Source organism: Macaca thibetana, chromosome X (assembly GCF_024542745.1).
Source record: "Macaca thibetana thibetana isolate TM-01 chromosome X, ASM2454274v1, whole genome shotgun sequence".
Taxonomy (NCBI): domain Eukaryota; kingdom Metazoa; phylum Chordata; class Mammalia; order Primates; family Cercopithecidae; genus Macaca; species Macaca thibetana.
The window spans coordinates 29,942,851-29,966,974 of record NC_065598.1 but is presented as its reverse complement, the minus strand read 5'-3'; the positions used below and the strand labels follow the sequence as shown (position 1 = coordinate 29,966,974).

At 43.2% G+C, this 24,124-nt stretch overlaps 1 protein-coding gene across 1 annotated transcript; it reads right to left on the bottom strand.

Moving 5' to 3' along the window:
• Positions 1-9,923: 9,923 nt before the first annotated feature.
• On the bottom strand, positions 9,924-13,863 carry MAGEB2 (MAGE family member B2). Its single transcript, XM_050777709.1, has 2 exons — positions 13,737-13,863; positions 9,924-11,444 (listed from the first exon to the last, which is right to left on the bottom strand). The coding sequence occupies exon 2, from the start codon at positions 11,428-11,430 to the stop codon at positions 10,474-10,476; it is 957 nt and encodes a 318-aa protein (XP_050633666.1). The 5' UTR covers positions 11,431-11,444; positions 13,737-13,863; the 3' UTR covers positions 9,924-10,473.
• Positions 13,864-24,124: the final 10,261 nt, after the last annotated feature.

Below are 24,124 nucleotides of genomic sequence, written 5' to 3'. Positions count from 1 at the left end.
CTCCTCTTTATTCATAGCTTTCATTTATTTTGATATTCTTTATTGCTTTGGCTATGTATTCCAATCCAATTCTTTGGGCACAGAATCCTTCTTTTTAACCCATGAGATATATTTGGAAGTATTGAGAAGAAAAGTGAATTAAGGAACACAAAGTCTGCTCCAGGCAGAGAGGAATAGAATGAAGAGTGTGGGCTCTAGAAGAATTCAGAACAAGAGTCTAGTCCCAGCCCTGTCACTTATTCACCCTGTGAATTTGAGCATATTACCAAACTCCAAACAAATAAATAATAATCAAACAAAATGCTGCTTAGCAAGGACAATTATACAATTTATAAAGTGTTTGTGGAAGAGCCTTCCCCAATTGGATACAACTCAAGTCTCAAAACTTTTGTCAATGACCAATATGTTTTTCTAACTCCTAGACACCCTTCTATGTTAACCACCCCTGTTTTGATTTTTATTATTTATTTATTTTTTGAGATGGAGTCTCAGTCTGTCACCCAGGCTGGAGTGCAGAGGCACTATCTCAGCTCACTGCAACCTCCGCCTCCGGGCTCAAGTGATTCTCCTGCTTCAGCCTCCCTAGTAGCTGGGATTACAGGTGTCCACCACCACGCCCAGCTAATTTTTGTATTTTTAGTAGAGACGGGGTTTCACCATGTTGACCAGACTGGTCGTGAACTCCTGATCTCAAGAGATCCACCTGCCTTGCCTCCCAAAGTGCTGGGATTACAGGCATGAGCCACCATGCCTGGCCATACCCCTGTTGAATATCCTTTTAATAGAGTGGGCTCTTGATTCTCCAACCCAGGACAAAGAGTGCCAGCACAGTGGCTTCTGGGCATCTTACCTCCCCTGAAGCTGTCATCTTCCTTATTTCTCAGAAACTCACTAGAGATGATGTACATAGAACACCTAGGTTGTGCACTGTATTAGACTGTGCTGGGATAGGGACATAGAACACTTTTCACATCTGTCCTAGGTAGGGGTTCTCTCTGGTTTTCCCACAACAGGAAAGTAAATGTTAGGGACAGTTTCCCATTCCAGGCTTAGTCTCTCAACACTGAAATGCACCAACTGCATAAAGCACTTAGATTTGTGCACTGTGACTGTGTTCTCCTGCACTGGGACAAGAGCACAGGACACATACCATCCCTGCCCCAGGTTCAGATTCTCTCTGGTTTATCCACGAGCACAGAATAGCTGTTAAGAACTACTTCCCATTCCAGGCTTTGTCTCACACCTCTGAGAGGCACCATCTGAGGGTCTGGCCCCTCCCACAGCCTCATCTAGCCCACTACGTAGTTTCCGTTAAAATTACCTCCCACTGGGGGATTTGAGGTTTCCTAATACTCCAAACTGCCTTGCCTCAGGGCGTTTACACTTGATTGCTCTCATCTCAAACCTCCTCTGTTCCCCATTCCTCCTTTGTACTTGTTCTTTAAGTCTTAGAGAGTACCTCATCATCTTTTTTTTTTTTTTTTTTTTTAAATGACAGCTGCTCCTAGACTCTAAAATTAAATGGACAAGAAATTGATTTGTTTTGGGGAAAACATTCCCAGTACTAACATGAAGACTTCCAAAGAGCTGATGCTCAATTAATGATTAAGGAATAAACAAGAGAGTAAGTATGAAGTCCAATAAATTTGGATTTCATCTCTCCTACATTCTTTAATCATCTAAGAAAATCCAGACACATAACTCTTAATTTTATAAGAAGAAAGACTAAAAGGAATTAGGCAAACCAAGAATAGACAACCTTTTAAAACAATTTTTTTGATCTCAACAATTTTTAATACAGTGTTCAATCACATTTCCAAGATAATCACTACTCAAGAAAAATCACTATTTGTATGACATTTCTCCAAAGCAGACATAAAAATGTCCAATAGCTATACAAAGATATGCTCAACATCACTAACCATCAGGGAAATGCAAATCAAAACCACAGTGAGATATCGCCTCATACAAGTTAGGAAGGCTATTATAAAAAAAATAAAATAGGCCGGGCGCGGTGGCTCAAGCCTGTAATCCCAGCACTTAGGGAGGCCGAGACGGGCGGATCACAAGATCAGGAGATTGAGACCATCCTGGCTAACACGGTGAAACCCCGTCTCTACTAAAAAATACAAAAAAGTAGCCAGGCGACGTGGCGGGCGTCTGTAGCCCCAGCTACTCGGGTGGCTGAGGCAGGAGAATGGGGTAAACCCGGGAGGCGGAGCTTGCAGTGAGCTGAGATCGGCCACTGCACTCCAGCCTGGGCAACAGAGTGAGACTCCATCTCAAAAAAAATAAATAAATAAAATAAAATAAAATAAAACAAAAGCAACAGAACAAAAACCCACTAGAGATGAGTGTTGGCGAGAGTGTACAGAAAATGGAACCCTTCTACACTATGGGTGGGAATGCACATTGGTACAACCATTATGGAATACAGTATCAGCTTTCTCAAAAATTAAAAATGGACTACCATATGACCCAGCAATCTCTCATCTGGGCATAAGGAAATGAAATCATCACCTCCTATAGATATTTGTGCTCCCATGTTCACTGCAGTATTATTCTCAATGACCAAGATGTGGAAACAACAAAAGTGTTCATCAATGGATGAATGGATAAAGTAATTGTGGTATATATGTACCATGAAACAGAAAACCAAATACTGCATGTTCTTTGTGGGAGTTAAACATTGAGTACACATGGACACAAAGAAGGGAACAACAGACACTGGGGCCTACTTGAGGGTGGAAGGTGGAAGGAGGGTGAGGATGAAAAAACTGCCTATCATGTACTATGCTTATTACCTGGGTGATGAAATAATCTGTACCCCAGAACCCCACGACATGCAATTGCCTATATAACAACCTGCACATGTACCCCTGAAACTAAGATAAAATTTTTAAAAATGTTATTTAGCCTCGAAAAACATTGCAACAACACATTGCAACAACACAGATGAACTTGGGGGACGTTATGCTGAGTGAAATAAACCAGACACAGAAAGAAAAATGCTACATGCTATTAATCTTTCTTATATGTAGACTCTAAAAAGAAAAAAAGTTAAATACATAGAAAAAGAGAATAAAACAGTAGTTACCAGAGGCAGGGTGGGGAGGGGAATGCAGAGATGCATGTAAAACAGTACAAAGTTGCAGTTTTGTAGGAGGAATAAATCTAGAGATCTAAAGTACAATATGAGGACTACAGTTAATAATATTGTATTGCATACTGCAAATTTTCTAAGAGTAGATTTTAGGTGCTCTTACCCCAAAACAAGGTAATTATATGATATAATGGATATATTAAATTGCTTACCTGTAGTAAGCATTTCACCATGTACTGTAATGCATTGCTTAACAATGAGGATACTTTCTGAGAAATGCGTTGTTAGGCAATTTCATTGCTGTGCAAATATAATAGAGTATACTTACACAAACCTAGGTGGTATAGCCTACTACACACATAGGCTATTTGGTATAGCCTATTGCTCCCAGGCCACAAACCTGTACAGCATGTGACTGTACTGAATACTGTAGGCAAATGTAACACAGTGCTAAGTATTTGTGTACCTAAATGTAGAAAAGGTACAGTAAAAAATATGATATAAAAGGTTGTTAAAAATCATACACCTGTATGGAGTATTTACCATTAATGTAGCTTGCAGAACTGGAAGTTGCTTTGGGCGAGCCAGTGATTGACTAGTGAATGAATGTGAAGGCCTGGGATATTACTGTAACACTACTATAGACTTTATAAACATTGTACAATTAGGCTACACTAAATTCTCAAAAGTAGTTTTCTTTCTTTAACAATAAATTACCCTTAGCTTACTGTAACTTTTTTGCTTTATAAACTTCTTAATTTTTTTTAGCTTTTTGACTCTTTGTAGTAACACTTAGCTTAAAATATAAGCACATTGTACAGCTGTACAAAAATATTTTCTTTCTTTATATTCATATTTTATAAGCTTTTTTCTATTTTTACTTTTTAAATTTTTAAACCTTTTTGTTAAAAATGAAGACAAAAGCACACACATTAGCCTAGGCCTACACAAGGTCAGGATCATCAGTATCACTGTCTTCCACCTCCACATCTTGTCCCACCGGAAGGTCTTCAGGGACAATAATACACATGGAGTTGTCATCTCTTATGATAACACCACCTTCTTCTGAAATACAACCTGAAGGACCTGCCTGAGATTGTTTTTACAATTAACATTTTTTTTTATTAGTAGTAGTACAAGGAGTGCACTCTAAAATAATAACAAAAGTAACACCTGTAATCCCAGCACTTTGGGAGACTGAGGCGGGCAGATCACTTGAGGTCAGGAGTTCGAGACCAGCTTGGCCAACATGGTGAAATTCCCTCTCTACTAAAAGTCCAAAAATTATCCGGGCGTGGTGGCAGGCCCCTGTAATCCCAACTACTCAGGTGGCTGAGGTAGGAGAATTGCTTGAACCCAGGAGGCAGAGGTTGCAACAAGCTGAGATTGCACCACTGCACTCCAGCCTGAACGACAGAGCAAGACTCCATCTCAATTATTACTACTTTTAATATTACTACTTATTAATTAATATTAATATTTTAATATTATTACCTATTAATTAATATTACTACTTATTTAATATTACTAGAATATTATTACTACTACTACCCTGTCTCAATTCTTATTACTTTTAATGGCAAAAAATGTAATTACTTTTGCAGCAACCTGATTTTTAAAAAGTATAGTATAATAAAGATATAAACCAGTAACATTGTTGTTTATTATCAGTATCAAGTGCTATGTACTGCACATAATTGTATGTGCTATACTTTTATAGGCCTGGTAGTGCAGTAGGTTTGTTTTCACCAGCATCACCACACACATGTAAATAATGCAGTTTTTTAGCTCCATTATAATCTTATGACACCACCATTGTATATGTGGTCCTGATTGAAACATCATCATATGGTGCATGGCAATATATGTATATCAAAACATCCTGCTGTACAACTTAAATTTATGCAATAGAAAAGTCCTTATTCATATGCTATGTTATCTTGTTCTGGACCACAAAGGATTTCCAATTTGTTGATAAAAAATTCCAGCACTTTTACATTTATATATGGAAAACAGAAATAAATATGTTATCCATGTTATTCATAAACACAGATACTGAAGCTGAATAAATCTTCTATTAAAATGAATACATTTTAAAAGTGCCAAAAATAAAAAAAATACATCTTCCAATTATTCAAGTGGAGCAAAAAACAAAAATAAGACATACAATATGTTTGCCCTAGGTCGAAATTGGCTCTCCACTACTTAGAATGTTGCCTTCTCTTTTCAACTACAAAGTGAAGAATCTGTCTCAGATCTCACTAGATGTAGGAGGAGCAGCGGGACGTGGCTCTGGTATGTGCCCTGGCCATGGCAGTAGCACGGCCCTGGCTGCAGCTCTGGCTCAGGCTCTCTCTGCTTCATCTTTCAAGGCCTCTCTATATTTCATCCAGCCATGGAATTCAGGACCTCCAAGGGTCAACAGCAGGGCCTGAACTCTTCGGGACCCCAGTGTTCTGGGTGGGTGCTTTCTTAATTACTTTTAAGGGATCTGGCATTTGTATCTAACAGATCTTGGGCCTTATCTCTCTCCTGACCTAAGCTTGCCCTCCTTAGGCCAAAGCTCTCAAGTTCCTGACAACTGTGAAAAATAAATGAGAGGATGCTCATCCTGACAGTTCTGCCTGGGACCCTCTAGGTCTGAAAGCAGGCAGGGGCTAGTCTTTTTGTAATAACCAATATTCTGCAGTGTTTGTTTTTCCAGTCCTGATTTATGTATGTCCTCATACAGGCTCTTGCCAGTGGGATTAAAGCCCTTTTGGGAAACGCCACATCTCTGCAAACTCCTGAACAGTGTCCTCTCTGCAAACCTTTCAGAGAACAGGCCCCTGCCCTAGGAATGATGCAATATGGGAAATCTACAGCACAAGGCAGGGGGCCCAGGATAGGTGGTGGGCTATAAGAAAAAAAGCAAATGTTGATCCCCCATTCTTGCCCAGCCAGATTTAGGGTCTCATGTAACTTCTATTGTGATATATTTACTTTTTATAAGGAAGTGGCTGAGTCAGATGATTTTTTTTGTACGCCCTCATTTTTTGAATTTATTGGACATCACATATGTATGTAAATTCTGTCATCAAAATATTTTTTTTTCCTTCCTCAAACCTTCCATTTATTTTGATATTTTTATTGTTCTGGCTATATATTACAGTCCAATAGTTTGGCCACAGTCTTTCTTTTTATTGCCTCTGGTACATTTTGCAGTAATGAGAGGAAAAGTTAATTAAGGAACAAGGTCATCCTTAGTCTGAGAGGAGTGGCACAGTGTGGGCTTTTGACTAACTCCGACCAGGGTTCTCGTCTCAGCCCTGTCATTACTAGCAGGGTGAACTTGGGCACGTTACTAAATTCTGTGAGCCTCAGGTTCTGCAGCTATGAAATGGGTTTGGTAAACCCTGTCTGCTAGAACTGGCAGGATGTGGGTAATGAATGGAAAGCACTTGGCACATAGACTGGCATGTATTGGATCTCTTCTGCTGACTGGTAGCTGAACTTTCAGACCAAAGATTTCCCCTCCCCTAGACCTTATATAAAGAAGTGATGAGGTGCCTCCCCTAACAGTCCTGCTCTGAGTCTTCTAAGGCTGATATCAAAGGGTAGACACTTTGTTGTCCCCTCTATTCAAGGCTATGTTGTCCCCTCAGTCTCCATTCAGATTCCCTGATTTTACTCCTGGCAGGGCCTGGGGATCCCCTCCTTCTTGACCTGATGACATCTCCTCATAGTGAGGCCCACACTTTCCTAAGATCCAACAAGAGGAAGCAAGGATGGCCTCATCTGGCTACATACCTGCCAATGGTGTCACAAGAATGAAACCTGTGGCAGGCAGTTCAAGGCCCTATCATGGGTAGTTCCATGCAGGGTCCTAACTCAGGGTCCTACATTTTTAACTTCTGGACAGGCCGAAGATTTCTTTTTCTGTTGATGTGAGACTGCCACCCTAAGATCAAGACCCTCACTTCCCTTGTTACCCTTGAGTAGGACCTGATGAGAAATTCCAGCTGACATTTCTGCTTGGGGTCTCTGAGGGCTGACAAGGATTTTGTGTGGCTCCTACTGATGTGGGGTCTGTGGTCCCTTACTCTTCTGTTTCCTCATCCTTATTCCTGTCACACCCTGTGCAAATCCTTCCTGTCTTGACTTGAGGCCTATCTCCCCATATGAAGGGAATTGAAGACCAATTCCCTGGTACACCCTAAGAAGAAGTAAAATTTGCTTCATGTTGCCATAACTGCTCATGTTCTCCCTAGGCTAACAGTAGTGGAAGGAATTTGTGTTACCCTCACTGTTATGGGGTAGGTGTTCACCTCAGTCTTCAGGGTCCTCACGTTGACTTCTGCAACAACCTAGAAATCTCTCTACTGACCTGAGGCTGCCCACTTTGTTAATATTTTTCACCTCCGCGAGATTACCTGGGAAGAAGTGAGTATGATACATGTCATCATGTCCAGGTCTCAGGTCTGACAATAGGGACAAGGTTCTATGTGACCCTCTTCTTTCTGGGAGGGGTCCCTTCATTGTCACTCAGTGTCATCATGTTGAATCCTGTTACGGAGCCAATATCCTCCCTCTACTGAATGGGGCCTCCCCTATTAGTCCAAGGACTTCATGTCCCTGAGACCACTCCCCGGCCCTCAGCAAATGTGGGGTAACCCCAGCCTGAAAGCTATGCTTATGGCCTCCCAGGGCATAACTTTCTTTTCTTTTCTTTTCTTTTCTTTTCTTTCTGATGAAGTCTCGCTCTGTTGCCCAGGCTGGAGTGCAGTGGTGCGATCTCTGCTCACTGCAAGCTTAGCCTCCCAGGTTCAAGCAATTCTCCCTGCCTCAGCCTCCCAAGTAGCTGGGATTACAGGTGCCCACCATCATGCCCAGGTAATTTTTGTATTTTTTAAGTAGAGACGGGTTTTCGCCATGCTGGTCTTGAACTCCTGACCTCAAATGGTCCACCCACCTCGGCCTCCCAAAGTGCTGGGATTACAGGCATGAGCCACTGCATCCGGCCAGGTATAACTTTCTAAGGACATCCTTGTTCTCTGTTCACCTCTCTAGCAGTTGTTTCTCTCTTTCCGCATATGAGATTTTTACCTTAACACCTATCATGGCCTGGGATTCCACCCTTTGCTTAACGGGGAGGCCAGCCTGTAAATCAAGTCTCATATCCTTGAGATCCTCCAGGAAAAACACAGGGGCACCAGGGCCTGCCAGCTCCTCCCTGGGCCTCCTAGGGCTAATAGCAAAGGAATGACTAGAGGCAGGCCTGCCAGTTATGGGTTGAGTGGTCCTTATATCCACATGCCAGGCCTTCACCTTGACTCTGCCCCCTTCCTGGGACTCCACTCCTTACTGACCTGAGGCCATAGCCTTCAGACCAAAGTCCTCACCTTGCTGGGACCTGAATTGGAAGTCAGTGTCCACCAGGACAGTTCTGGACTTCACAAGACTGACAATTGGAATGTGACTTTATAGGCCCCCAACTGTTCTGACTGGGTCCTTCCATCATCCTCATTTAGGTTTATTACGTTCATTCCTATAAGAGGCTGGGATTCCTTTCTCTACTGACTTGAGGATGCTGCCCTTAGGGCTCTTATGTGTCTCAGATGCCTGAAGAATATGTGAGGGGATGCTCAGACTGACAGCTCAGCCTAGGACTGTGTCTGAGAGCAGAAGGGAATGGTCTATGTTAAACCCCTGCCTGATATTCTGGGATGCTGGTCTCCCCAGCCCTCATCTTGGCTCTGTCTCTTGGATTAAATGCTTCCTGCAAAATGCCACATCTCTGCAAATTCTAGAACAATTTACTCTGTAAACATTGCAGAGAATGGGTCCCTGTCCTAGGAGTGGTGTGATACCACAAAGTTGTAGCATGAAGCAGGGGGCCTAAGACTGGAGATGGGCAGCCACAGATAAGACACATTGATCTATTTCTTCTCTTTATCAGCTAGTCTTACACGTTCATGTAATTTCTGTTCTGATAGATTTATTTTCTACAGGGAAGAGATTGTTCAGGATGATTTGGGGAGCCCCTGATCTTTTGAGGTTATCTAACATTGCAAATATAGATAATCATTCTGTCACTGAATATTGTCTTTCACTTATTTATACCTCTCAGGTTTTTTTGGTATTATTGTTGCTGTGGTTATGTATTCCAATCTACTAGTTTGGGTACAAGGTTATTCTTTTATTACCTGAAACACGTTCTGCAATAAGAAGAAGAAAACCAAAATATTTTTTCAAGGTTTGCCTCAGGCTGAGAGGGGTGGAGCAGTGTAGGCTCTAGGGTAATTCAGATCAGGGGGTTTATCCCAACCCTTTCACTACTGGCCCCGTAAACTTTGGCAAATTACCAAACTCAGTGAACCTCAGACTCTTTACTGTAAAGTGGGTTTGATAAGCCCCATCTCGTAGTACTGGTGGAATATATGTCATGCATGCAAATGTGTCTGTCTCGTCAATTGAGACATCAGGAAGTGGCAATTATTACTATGATGATTTTGGTCAGAGACATTACCAACCTTCCAGCTGAGATTAAAAAAAAAAAAAAATCCATTATATCTCAGAGAATACACAACATTTTAAGACTGAAAAACCACATTCAGTCAAAATGCTGCTTATCAATGAAAACTATTCCTTTCATCACCTCTTTTTCCTATTTTTTATGAAGTATCTCACCTTCTTCCATGATGACAGCTTCTCCTAGACTCTACAATTGCATGAGCACAAGTTTGGTCTTCTTTGACTAAACACTCCCAGTACAAGCAGGAAGACTCCCAAAGAGCAGATGCTCAATTAATATTTAAAGTAAGAGTCATAAACAAGAGGGTTAACTAACTATGATTTAATTTCTCACACATTCTTGAATAACATAAACAAATCCAGGTATGTATCTTTATGAAAAGAAAGATTAAATGGAGTAAACCAAGAATTGAACATTTTTACCCCTCTGGCTTCTGATCCCAAATACTTCACTAAGAGGTCTTTCACATTTCCAAAGATATTTCTATTCCAATGCCACATTTTCTTGTCCTGGATTACAAAGGTGATTTAAGGATTTCTATTAACAAGTTGTTTCACTCAAAAAACAAGACACTTTCTGCTATCCCTGAAAAACAGTAATAACAGGGTGATCCATATCATTTGTAAATTTTACATTCTGAATCTAAATAAACCTGTTGAAAGAAACACCAGTTGAAAAAGAGAAAAAAGTCAACAAGTTATTCATGCATAACAAGAACAAAAGTTAACAGGTCTTTTAAATTACAAAGTGAAGAATCTGCCTAAGACCTCAACTGGGGGTGAGAACAGCAGGTAAACTGGGCTTTGGGAGATTGATTGGCCATGGCAGTAGTGCAAGGCCTGGGTACAACTCTGGCTCAGACTCCGGCTTTCCCTTCATCTCTCAAAGCCTCTTCATAATGGGCTGGGAAGGCACAGGGGGTGGTACCATTCACCTTGGCCAAAAACTCCAGGACTTTCATCTTGCTGGTTTCGGCATAGGCTCTTGGACCCCACAGGAATTGATAGCGTGGGGGATCACTGTTGGGCACCTGCTTGTACTCCAGATATTTTTCCTCCACCAGATCTTGGGTGATGAGCTTCCGGGGTTCCCCGAAGACTAAGTGCTCCTCTCCATCATAGACTCCCAACATATTCAGGAATTCCCAGATCTCTTCCTCAGTGGCAGAGTTGCCATTTAAGAAGATCACACCCAGGAGAGGCATCAGAAGCCCGCTCCTGGGAAAGTCCCAGGTACTGAGCAGGCATTCTTCATCGGTGAGGTCTACCTTGCTGTTGAAGGTGTAAGTGTGGCCGTTGGGTTTGACTTTATTCAGCTCAAGGCCAAAGACAAGACTCAGGCGCTCAGAGGCTTTCTTGAGGATCTCAGGGAAGTGCTCCCTGAACCTTTTGCCAACAATCTTCAGCATTTCTCCCTTTGTAACGGACTCTTTTATTTTATACTTGTACAACAGGAACTGCACCAACATTCCTGCCTTCCTGGTTAGAGGATCTTCGCTTGAGCTCTCAGTAGATGTTGAGGCCTGGGAGGAACTTGCGTTTTTCTCACCTTGGCTCTTGGCACCTTTTTTAGATTTTGTGGATGAAACACCTGCAGCAGCAGCAGCGGCAGTGGTTGTGGCTCTCTGAGGCTTCTGGGGAATGCCAGCAGCAGGAGAGCTTGAAGCAGCACCCCCAGAAACAGAAGAGGAACAGCAGGGGGCCTCTTCTTCCTCTGCTTCAGTGACCTGAGGAACATTGAGACCCTGGGTCTCGTCTCGGGCCTTGCGGCGTTTCTCACGGGCACGGAGCTTACTTTTCTGACCACGAGGCATGATGGCTGGGTACACTAAGAAATGTGAGCAGAAGAGGTGGTTAGTATACCTGGAGATGGGAGAAAGAAATCTGTGAGCACCTTTAGCTGGAAGACCCCATCTTGGCTTTATTGAAGGAAGCCTGCCTTTGCAAGTTTCCCTGAAGGCACTGTTCTAGAAAGCCACAATGCTCCTGTTGTCCTGGTCAGCCTTTCCCCTAAGACACCAGAGAAGAACCATAGAACCTCTATAGTGAGTTTCAGACTGCATTCTGTCAGCCCTGCCTTGGGCTTACTATGGTGACAGGAGGTACTGGCAGCGGGGCCTCCTGTCTTCTGGTATTTGAGGTTTTATCAGTTCACTTTTAGGATTATCTTATGAAGTCTTGGCAGGGCCCGAGCCACTCCCTTCCGCCATTGTGAATTTGACACCTCAAAGCTCCCTGGATTCATGAGAAGGAATTGAAGGGGTGCCTCAATCCACCACTCTGACAAGTGACACCCAGTGCTGAGCGTTCAGTGAGGTCTTTGATGTCTTGGAATCATTAGAGTCTTCAGCTCTCATTCAAGGTTCCCACCTTGGCTTCATGTAGGGCTTGGCACCAGCCCCCTTCTGCTGACTGGTGGCTACAGCTTCAGACTAAGAATCTCACCTCTCTTAGATCTTATATAAAAAAGAGAGGGGGACACTAGAACTGATAACCCTTTCCTGAGCCTTCTAGGGCTGAAAATAAAGGGTTGAACTGGATTCTTTGATGTCTCCACTGTTAAGGGTTCAATGGTCCCTTGAATTCTCACTCAGATTCCTCAATCTGACTCCTGATAGAGGAGCTCTCCTTTTTATTGAACTGAGACCTATGTCGTCACAGTAAGAGCCAACCTCCCTGAAAATCCATAGGAGGAAGTGAGGGCGGCCTTATCTGACCAAATGTGGTCTTCCCAAAAGTAAAAGCTGTGGCAGGCAGATAACTGCCCTGTGATAGATGGTCCCACATACAGTCCCAACTCAGCCTCTAAATTTGACTCATGAGAGGGTCTAATATTCTTCCCTGATATGGTTTGGATCTGTATCCTCACCAAATCTCATGTCTAATTGTAATCCTCAGTGTTGGAGGTGGAGCCTGGTAGGAGGTGACTGGATCATGAGGGCAGATTTCTCATGAATGGTTTAGCACCATTCCCCTTAATGGTGAGTTCTCATGAGATCTGGTCATTTAAAAGTGTGTAGCACCTCCCCAGGCTGGGCGCGGTGGCTCACGCCTGTAATCCCAGCACTTTGGGAGGCTGAGGTGGGCAGATCACAAGGTCAAGAGATCGAGACCATCCTGGCCAACACAGTGAAACCCCGTCTCTACTAAAAATACAAAAAAAAAAAAAAAAAAAATAGCCAGGTGTGGAGGTGGGCACCTGTAGTCCCAGCTACTCGGGAGACTGAGGCAGGAGAAATGCTTGAACCTGGCAGGTGGAGGTTGCAGTGAGCCGAGATCTCACCACTGCACTCCAACCAGGCAACTGAGCGAGATGTTGTCTCCAAAAAAAGAAAAAGTATGTAGCACCTCCCCTGGCCTCTTGATCCTGCTCTGGCCATGTGACATGTCTGATCCCCCTTCACCTTCTCACCTCCCTGAGACCACCTCCAGAGGAAATGAGAGGGCATCTCAGCTTGCCAGCTTTGCCCTGACCCTCCTATTGCTGGCAGCAGATGTGGGTCTTGGGTGTAGCCCTCAACTTCTTTAGTTCCTGGAGAGGAAGTCAGGTTGCACCGCATTTGTCATCTCAGCCTGGGACCATCTAAAGCCCAGTGCACGTCGGCCTGGGAACTGCTCAGCATGACTCCTCTTTTGGGTAGAGGTCCACTCATTGGTACTCAGAGTCCCCACCTTAACCCCAGTTAGGTTTTAGGTTGATGCCATATGAGCAGAGGCAGGGCTGCTTCCTAGGTTCAAGGCCCTCCCCTCCCTGAGGCTTTCCAGGCACAGCTTCGCTGGGGCCTCCCAGAGCCATCTGCTGGGACAAGACTTAGTGAGGCCACCTCTGTTAAGGGTAGGAGATATTCTCTTCACTCCACATTTACGGCCCTCAAACTGATTTCAGTTAGGGCCTACATCCACACTAAGTGCAGAATGAGGCCTATCGCCTATGTCCAAGCCTCCTTCCCCCGCGACTGCCCCTCCCCCCACCCTTCCCTTGCCCTGGAACTTTCCAGGTAGAATACTGCCAGACGGCTTTACCGGAGCCTCTCAGGACCAAATGCAGAAGCGGGACTTAGTGGGGCCCTGTTTGTTACGGGTGGGGGCGGTCTCTTCAATTTACACTCAGGGTCCTTACCTTGACTCCCGACCAGTCCTGAGAATTCACCCTCGGCTGACCAGACGCGACACCCCTTATACTTGCTGGGGTCCTCGCCTCCAAAGCGGAAGTCAGAATGATCTACATCCGCTCGGGTCTTTGTCTTCAAAGCGGAAGTAAGGATGTGTCACATCCGGCAGCCCGTGGCCTCGGAGGACTGACGGCTGGGGTAGGTCGCTGCTGGACGTCACTGTTCTAGCGTCGCTGGTCCCTACGTCCCCACTAGGGGTCCTCACTTCAGTATCTAGCAGCCTGGGACAAATCTGCCTGCTGACCCAAATCCGCCAGCCTCCAAACAATACCCCCACCTCCCTCAGTCCCCACCGTGAAAATCAGAGCATGCCACACAGGCCACCCCTGCCTGGGCCTCACAGGCCTGACAGCAGCGGCGGGGCTCTGTGAATGTGCCTCTTTTGGGGAGAGGTCTCCTCACCTGCACTCAGAGTCCTCACCTTGATTCCCGTGAAAGCCAAGACTCTCTCTCTGCACAACTGGGGTCACCCTCTTCAGACAAAGGCCCTTCCTTCCCCGAGACTATACAGGTGGAGTTAAGGGGACTCAGAGATAGTTATTTTGGGGCCTCTCGGTGCTAATAATGGCGAGGGGCTCCGTTTGGCCCCCTCTGCTGGTGTTGTGGGGCAGAGAGTACCTTCATAACTCTTAGGATCCTCACCTTGACTCCTGTTAGGGCCTGGGTTTTGTCTCTTTGAACTAGGGCCATTTCCGCGCCTCTCGGTGCTAATAATGGCGAGGGGCTCCGTTTGGCCCCCTCTGCTGGTGTTGCGGGGCAGAGAGTACCTTCATAACACTTAGGATCCTCACCTTGACTCCTGTTAGGGCCTGGGTTTTGTCTCTTTGAACTAGGGCCATTTCCGCTAGTCCAAGGTCTTCACCTCTGTGAAACACACCAGGCATGTTGATGGGGTTTCTCCACCTCATAATTCTCTTCTGGGCATCCCAAGAGTGACAACATTGGTGGAATTTGTGGGCTCCTCTGTTCTGGGGTGGGTGGTTTTGAAACTGCCCCTATGAACTGTATAAAATTAATCAGGGAAGAGGGAAGGGAGATAAATGAAGGTAAGCCAAGCTTGCGGAACATTCAGCATTAATCATGAAGTCAGCTTGCTTTCTGACCTGCTTCCTCATAGTTGTTTGGTGCCTATTATCCCAGAATCATGTAGATCCTGTTACTAGATTATAGTTCCCCTTAATTCCTATATAGATAACAATTTGAACATAATGAAACTTTTTTTTTTTCTTTGAGATATTCCTTCAGGTCCTGCATAGTGATGATTCTAAGGACTCAGCTGGTCTGAAGGACCCCACTAATGCCAGCTGCTCTAAAGGACCCTACTGACATCAGCTGGTCCAAAGAACTCCACAGGAGCTGACTTAAAACAAAACAAAACAAAACAAAAACAAAAACAAAAACAAAAAAAAACTCAGTTTCCACATTCTAATGATTTCATCCCCTTTATCCCAACGAATCAATAACCTCAGTTCTCCAGCCCCTCGACCCCCATGATTTCCTTGCAAATCCCAGCCCAGAACTCTTTGGGGAGATGAATTTGAGAGTCTCTTCTCATCTCCTCACTTGGCACCCTGCAATCATTAAACGCTTTGCTGCAAACTTTGCCATTTTATTATAGTGTGTCTGTTACTTTGCAGCTGACACACAAACCTGTTGGTCCTATAACAGTTCTCTTATTTCCCTTCAGGTTCCTCACCATGACACCTGACCAGTTTTGGGGCACTCCATCCTCCACTGACCTGAGGCTGTTCCCATGAGATCAAGGTACTCACCCTCTGTGCACCTCTGAACTGGAAGTTGTGGTGAGCTCTATTTAGCCAGGGCTGTTCTGGACTTTGAAGGGTTGACAGCCTGAGCTGGACTTTGTGGGACCCCACAGTTCTGGCTGGGTCCTTCCATCATCTTCATTCAGGGTCCTCACGTTCATGTCTATCAGAGGCTGAACTCCATCAACTGACATGAAGTTGACCTTCTTAGGCCACGTCCACGAGAGGTCTGAAGATTAAATGAGTGGATGCTCAGCCTGACAGTTCTGTCTGGAGCTCTGTAGGTCTGAGAGCAGATGAGAGCCAGTCTATGCATAACCTCATATATTCTGGGATATTGGTTTCCCATGTCCTCTGAACTGGGGATCATCTTTGATTAAAGGCTTTCTGGGAAATATCACATCCCTGCAAACATGGCCAGTTTTTCTTCTGCAAACCTTGCAGAGAAGGAGCCGTGTTCCAGGAGTGATGTGAGATGGGGAAGCTGAAGCACAAGGCAGAAGCCCCAGGACAGGTAGTGGGCTGTCAGAGAAAAAACATGCTGATCTTTTCCATCTTGCTATACTTAGATTCTCGCGTAAATTCTCTTCTGACAGATTTATTTTCTACAGGGAAGAGACTGTCCAGGATGATTTTGGGAGCTTTTGATCTTTTGAGATTACCTGATAGTGCATGTGTAGATGAACGTATTGACACCAGGTACTATTTTTCTTTTCTTTATTTATGCCTCTCATTTATTTTGGCATTCATATTGGTCTGGGAATGCATTTGACCCAGTAGTATGGGCACAGAGTCCTTCTTTTTATTGCCTGAGATACATTTTTCAAAATTAGAGAGAAAAAAATGAATGAAGTAACACAAGGTTAGCCTCAGAGTGGGAAGATTGGAACAGTGTGGGATCTAGATTAATCCAGACTGGGGTTCTGGCTTCAGCCCTGCCACTTACCAGTTATGTGAACTCAGGGACGTTACTAAACTCTGTGAGCCTCGGGCTCTGCATCTGTGAAATAGGTTTGATAAGCCATTCCTTGTGGAATTGGTGAAATGTGGTTAATGTATGTAAAGCACCTGACACAATACTTGGCCTGTATTGAGATTTCAGCATGGCAGCTATTACCTATGATTAACGTGAACTCTGATGATACCACCCATCCCACTGTGATTGATTTTCTTAATCCAATAGATGTCAGAGAATATGCAGCATTCTAGAAGAAAGAAAACCCAATGAGCCAAAATGCAGATTAGCAAGAAAAATCAAGTAATATTTCCCCATTAAATGATAAATTATTCAATGTGAGGTAGACTTCTCCAGTTAGGTGCAACACAACACATCTAACATTTGTGTCAAGGACTAACAACTTCCTTCCCTCCCAGTGTCACTTCCATCTAAATCACCTTTATTTTCATAAATTTAACAAGCACCAAAAACCTAGAACTTGCTTAGAACTTGCCAAATTATGTACATGAAAGCCTAATTTGAATGCTCCTTTTAATGAAATTGACTCTAACTCTCCCAGCCCAGTGCAGAGTACCCAGCGGCTTCTTATCATTTCATCTTAAGGAAGTATCATCCTTATTTCTCAGAAGCTCACTGGATACAATGTATATAAAGCAGCTAGTTTCTGCACTGTGTTCATCTGCGCTGGGACAAGAGCATAGGACACTTTCCAATGCTGCCCCTAGTGGAGCTTCTCTCCAGTTTTCTCCAAATACCAAAGTTAAGAGCACTTTTCCATTACAGGCTTAGTCTCTCAATTCTGAAGCTTACCATCTGAGGGTCTTGCCCTGCTCTCCACTCCCACAGCCTCCTCCAGCCCAGCGTGCAGCCTCACTTAAAATTACCTCCCAGCGAGGGACTTGCAGTTTCCTAAGGCCCTAATTTTCTTCTTCTCAGAGCATTTATGCTACACACTCTCATCTGGAACCCTTCCCCCTTTCTGACCCGCCTCCATCTTTTTTAACCTTGTCCTTTGGATCTGAGAGATACTTTCACCGTGTATTTGTATGATAGCTGCTCCTAACGACTAAAATTCTTTGGACAATGGGTAAAACTTTCTTTTTTATTTCTTATCATCTCCAATGCTAACATTGAGCCTTCGAAAGAGCAGAGAATTGATTACTATTTAAGGAATAAAAGAGCCAATGAACAAGAGTACTAAATGAGTACAATTTAATTTATCTTACATTTTTGAAAAAGTCAAACAAATCCAGCTATATATCTTTTAATTTTATAAAAAGAAAGACTAAAAGGAATAAGGCCAATCAAGAATTGAACACATCTCACCTTTTTTTTTTTATTTCGTGATTTTGACTATTTGAGTGTGGAGTTATTTCACATTTCCAAGAAAATACCTATTCTGATGTTATGTTATTTTGTGTGGATCACAGGGGAAAAAAATCAAGGATTTTCACTTTTTTTTAAAACTAAAAACTCTCATTCTTTTTGAATTATTTATTTATTTTTTTTACTTTAAGTTTTGGGATACATGTGCAGATACATGTACAGGTTTTTTACATAGGTATCCATGTGCCATGGTGGTTTGGTACACCTATTAACCCATCATCTAGGTTTTAAGCCCCATACGCATTAGGTATTTGCCCTAATGCTCTCCCTCCCCTCCCCCCTCCCCCGACAGTCCCTGGTGTGTGATGTTCCCCTCCCTGTGTCCATGTGTTCTTATTGTTCAACTCCCACTTATGACTGAGAACACACGGTGCCAGAACTCTCATTCTTAAACCTGATAAACAACAATAAATATATGACCCGTGCTATTCAAAATCTTAGATTCTTAAGTTAAATAAATTATCTATTAAAAAGAACAACATTTGGAGAATACCAATATATAAACAAATCTACAAGTTAGCCATAAGAGCAAGAAGACAAAGGAAATATTCATTGTATACCCTGTTTCCTTATCCTAACCCTCTACTACTGAGAACACTCACTGCCCACTTCAAACACAAAGTGAAATATTTGTTTCAGTCTTTACTAGGCATGGGAGAAGCTGCTGAACGTAGTCCTGGAATGTTGCTTGGCTGTGGCAGTAGTGCCAGCCCTGGCTTCAACTCTGGCTTGAGCTCTGTCTTCTTCATCTCTCAAAGCCTCTCCATATGTCGGTGGCAAGGCACTGGGATGATATTCTGAGTCAATGAAAATGACTGAGGCATGTCTCAATCATTTAAGGAGGTTTATTTGCCAAAGTTAAGGATTCATGCCCAGGAGACAGGTCTATGCCTTTCTCCAAAAATGATTTTGAGAGCTTTGATATTTAAAGAGGAAAAGGGGGGGGATATTGGGGGAAGAGGAAGAAATATTTTTAAAATGTGTTGGTAGATAAGAGACAAACAAAAGGTGGCATCCTTTAGAGTCTTTGATCATCCTTTCACTGAATACACAATTTTCCTGTGAGACGGTGGGTAGAGGAAATATTCACTTATGCTTTCATCTGGGTCAGTGAATCTGCATTTATACATAAGATAACATAAACAATAGGGCAAAATAAGCAATCAGATATGCATTTGTCTCAGGTGAGTAGAGGGATGACTTTGAGTTCTGTCCTCTGTCCCACACCTACGAAGATAAGCTATGAATTTATATTGCCAGGGTGAAATTCAACAGAACTATTACTATTTTAGGGTAAAGATCTTGGGGCCCACAGGGGATATCCCTGTGGCCAAACTGTGAGGAAGGTGTGTAGTTTTTTTTATCTTTCTAGCTATCTTATTTATGAACCAAATGGGAGACAGGTTTGCTTGACCCAGTTCTTAGCTTTTCCCTTTGGCTTAGTGAGTTTGGAGTCCCAAGATTTATTTTCCTTTCACAGTATCATTAACCTTGGCTTAAAATTTCTATGACTTTCATTTTTCTGGTTTCAGGATGGGCTGTCTCTCAGACCCCATAGGAATTCATAGTGGGAAGAATCACTATGGGGCATCTGCTGGCAGTCCAGGTACCTTTCATGCATCAGATCTCTGGTGATGATCTTCCTGGGATTCCCAGAGATGAAGTACTTCCTCCCATAATACATACCCTTTATTTTCAGCTCTTCCCAGATTATCTCCTCATTGGTTCAATTGCCTTTTGTAAATATCAGGCCTAGGGCAGTCATCAGGAGGCTGGTCTTGGACATGCCCTTTTCATATCTCAACCTCTCATCATAGGTGAGATCCAGTTTTCTGACAAGGGCATAAGAGTGGTCTACTTCTTTTACTTCAACCCCAAAGACAGGCTGCATACACTCAGAGGCTCTCCTCAGGACCTCAGGAAGCGCTCCTTGTACTCTTTTATGGCATTTTTCAGCATGTCTGCTTTTGTGGTAGGCTTTTTCATTTGGTAACTGAGCAACAGGGAATTCATCAGAAAAAGCACTTTCTAGTATAGAGGGTGCCTGGGCAAATTCTCAGTGTTTGGCAAAGCCTGCAAGATTCTCTGACTTTCCTCCTCCTCTTGACCTCTGAGTCCTCATCTGATACCCTTGATGAAGTTGGACACTTTTGGCTTTTGGATCTCCTTGTAGGCCTGGAGGCATTGCTTACATGTACACGGTTGATACTTCGGGCATGGAGGCATGCTATCTCTTGGTGGTATGGTAGGCAGGCATGTTGGTAGGAAGTATGGCAATGGGGGACCACAACCTAAGGAAGTCTTAGGTTGTGAATGAGTGAAGACACCTTAATGGGTGTCTTCAGCTGGTAAACTCAACATTGTTGACTCTGACAAAGGCCACTTACACCGGGCTTTTCCAAAGGGCAGTGCCCTTGGGCCTCAAATGTCTCCTGTCCTGTCCTGTAAGCACTTGAAGAAGGGACTGAGAAGGCTCTTTACAGTAGAGCCAGCAAGCCACCTATTCAGGGTGCACAGTAGGACAGGCAGATGTGGATTCTATGAGAATGCCTCTGTATTATATAGGTGATCCCTTCAGTCCTCACTTAGGGTCCTCACTGTGCCTCTGGGTAGGTCTCAGGATACTCCCTCATCTGACTTGAGGTTATCTCACCTCAGACCCACGCCATCACTTCTCTGAGGCCCCCTAGGAGGAAGTGAGAGGGTATCTCATATGACCACTCCCTATCTGGGTCTCCTCAGAGTTTATAGCAGTCATGACTCTGTAGAGCATCCTCTGTTCTGGGGCGGGAAGTCCCCTCACCCCTCATTATGAGTCTTACCTTGACTCCTGGCAGAGTCTGGAATGTATCCTTTTGCTGAACTGGGGTCCTTCAGACAGAGGAGCTTACCTCCTTGAATTCCCTGAGGAGAAAATAATACAGGGCAAAGAAATTCAGGACCTGTTTTCTATATATAGGGTGCCTGGCAAACCTACCTAAGAAATCTTAGCTTGAAACTCTGCTTGGGCCAGATACAATGGCTACGCCTGTAATCCCAGTACTTTGGGAGGCTGAGGCAGGTGGATCACCTGAGGTCGGGAGTTTGAGACCAGCCTGGCCAATGTGGTGAAACCCCGTCTCTACTAAAAATACAGAAAATTAGCCAGGCGTGGTGGCAGGCACCTGTAATCCCAGCTACTCGGGAGGCTGAGGCAGGAGAATTGCTTGAACCCGGGAGGCAGAGATTGCAGTGAGCTGAGGTTGCACTATTGCACTCCAGCCTGGGCAACAAGAGCAAAACTAAGTTCAAAAAAAAAAAAAAAAAGAAAGAAAAAGGAAAAAAGAAACCCTACTTGGGCCTTCCAGTTGTCATAGCAGGGGCAGAGCAGGACACTGAGGTGTCTCTCTTCTGGAGTTATATCACTCCCAGTTAATACAGAAGGTTCAAGCACATCAAGAAATCACGGTACTCTGAGACAAGCAAGCTTGAAGACCTGCCAGGGGATGGGGGAATGAGTGATGGCAATGAATATCTCTGGCTAAGACATTGTTCCTGGGAATCAAATATACCTCCCAATCAGTGCTAGAATGATGTTTACACCAGCATTTCCAAAAATAGGACCTGTGGAATAATATTAGGCACTAATAAAAAATGTGAAATCATTTTAGAGTAAGCTGCCTTAAACAAAGTTGAATAGGTTTTAGTTTCTGATTTTGTTTTGACTGCAAGACTTCCAAGCACCCTCAATATGCCAATATGCACTGGAAAACTCCAAAAGGGATGATATAGGGTGATGAGTTTCCTAAACCTATTTAACCACGGAAAGCATGCCACGCCCCCCCCACCCCCTGCCCACCTTTTATTTTCACATTAGATCTTAAGACTTCAAAACAGAACACTTTGTGGATGGTCCTGGAAGATCCTCAGCTTATGTTTTTCTGAATGTTTTCAGTGAAAGTGTGGTGGCCCTTGGAAGAAACCAGAATAAAGACCAGGGGCATTTTCAAAACAAAATGCCTGCTTTAGTGCCTATAAAGATGATATCCAAAGTGCAACAACATCTCCTTAATAAGTGACATGAAATATCAGCTCTTTAGGTGCTTTTCCAAAAATTCAATTTAAAGTTGTTGGAACCGAACTGTCGATTCCCTCCTGGGCAGGGGTCGCCGCGAAGGATCACCGACACGAGATTCACAGCAGAGAGTTATTTATTACTAGCGCGCTAGGGTCCTAAGCTCTAAGTTGGCCCTGGGACCCCGACTGCTTGTTACAGGCTGTTTATATAGGCAAACACAAGTTCAAACACAGCTTATGGCGCGAAATTCAAACAAAGCTTAAGGCGCAAAATGATTGGGTCTAGCTATGGCCTGAGCAAGGTGTCTTATGCTAATTGGTTAGAGCAGGACCTTATGAGGTTTTTTTCCTGGAGTTGTTGATTCCGGGAACTTCGAGGCAGGGTGGGACCCCCGGAATTGGCAGGGTGGGACCCCATGAGGTTGTTTCCCGGAATTGGCAGGGTGGGACCCTATCAGGGTGGGTCCCTATCGAGGCAGGGTGGGACCCTATCCAGAGCCACCTGGTGTTAATTTTTTCTATATGAGGCCTAGTTTCTAAGTTTTATGAGGCCTAGTTTCAGAGTCAACAGGGTTCAACCACATTCAAACCTTGCGTGAAATGCCTGATCATTGATAGACACAGTCAAAGGGTCATGTTAAATGTATGTCACCCTAGATTTCCCCCCCAAAATGATACTGTATTTGGGCTACTGAAAGGAAATTACATTTGTATTTTCTCAGCCTCCAACCCTCCAAGGGGGTAAATAGGCTAGTGCTAGCCAAACTATGGGGGAGCCAATACAAAAGGGTATGTGTATGGCCAGGTTTTCAGCCCCAGAGGAGAATGAGAATCTTTGAAAATCACACAGGAGAGACTATATCTTATGAACTGGCTTTCCCCAGTGGAAGTGGCAAGGGACTGTGTTAATGTGGAGGCTAGTCAAGTGCCTTCATTTCATCCAAGTGTTACGGGATACTGTGTGTTTCAAAAGACCTAGTTCTGGGCCCTCTGGATACTGGGACTGAAGTGATTGATATTCTTTCTACTCTTCTTCTAACAGTTAGTTCAGAAACTGGAGCAGGCCATATTTCTGCAGAGGTCACACATAGTAGATCTACCTGGGACAGACAAAGGCAGGGAATGGAGACAGGAACTCCCAGCAATGACCCAAAGATGCCTGTAGAAGTCCAGAGGGATGCAGTTCAAAATACATCCATTTCTCTCTTCATAGTTCAAATAAATTTGAAAATGAAAGCAATTTACAAGGCAAAACTGTGACACAAACTGAGCCTTTATCTTGTGGTTTGAACTTAATTAGAAGTGTGTTTATCTGGTCAAGTTACTTTCTTAAATGCTGTCTTTTAAAGCATTTTCAAATACAAGGAAAAAGAGGTGATAACTCAAGATAGCTGACATTTAAAACAACAGCATATGAGTAATATATTTAAAGCTATATTGATTGTGTCTCCTGGGTAATTTTAGTATTCATTAGTGTCTACACCTCCCAGTGGAACAAAACTCATGAATGTCATTAATATATTGTTTTAGTCGTGTTCTACCTAATTAATAAACATATTAAATATAACAATTTCTGAAACCCATGCCTCTGGCATATATTTTGGCAAAGCCTCTTCAATGGGTTTTTAATATTTTAATATTTCCCTCTATGATATTTGGATATGTGTATAGTTTTAAAATGTTATAAAATTATTCATCAGAGAATTAGAGCAGGGCTTTGAGACATTGCTAGAAGTGTTTTCAGTTGAAAACATATAGTAGCCAGTGATAGTGAGAGAAAATTCGAGTTTTATGATTGTATGCAACCACATACCATTCTTTCATTATAGAGCAAGAAACCCAGAACATAATAAAAACATCTCACTCAATGTTTAAGCAGATTTTCATTTTTCCAAGTGACAGTTTTGCTTTACAGAATCAGTCTTATATTTATTCCAACTGGTATTTCTATTTCATAATAAAAGCCTCTTCAAAAATGTTAGTGTTCGTTGTTTAAAATGATAATTGAAGAGAGGTGAGAAAATAAGAAAAGCACAACTAAAACCAACAAAAATAACAATATAATCCCCACCATTCAGAGACATCCGTTGCTATAAAATTGTTTTTTGTTTTTTTTTTTTGTATGTTTGTTATTAGGCAATTTTGGAAGACTGAAAAAAAAAAAAAAAAA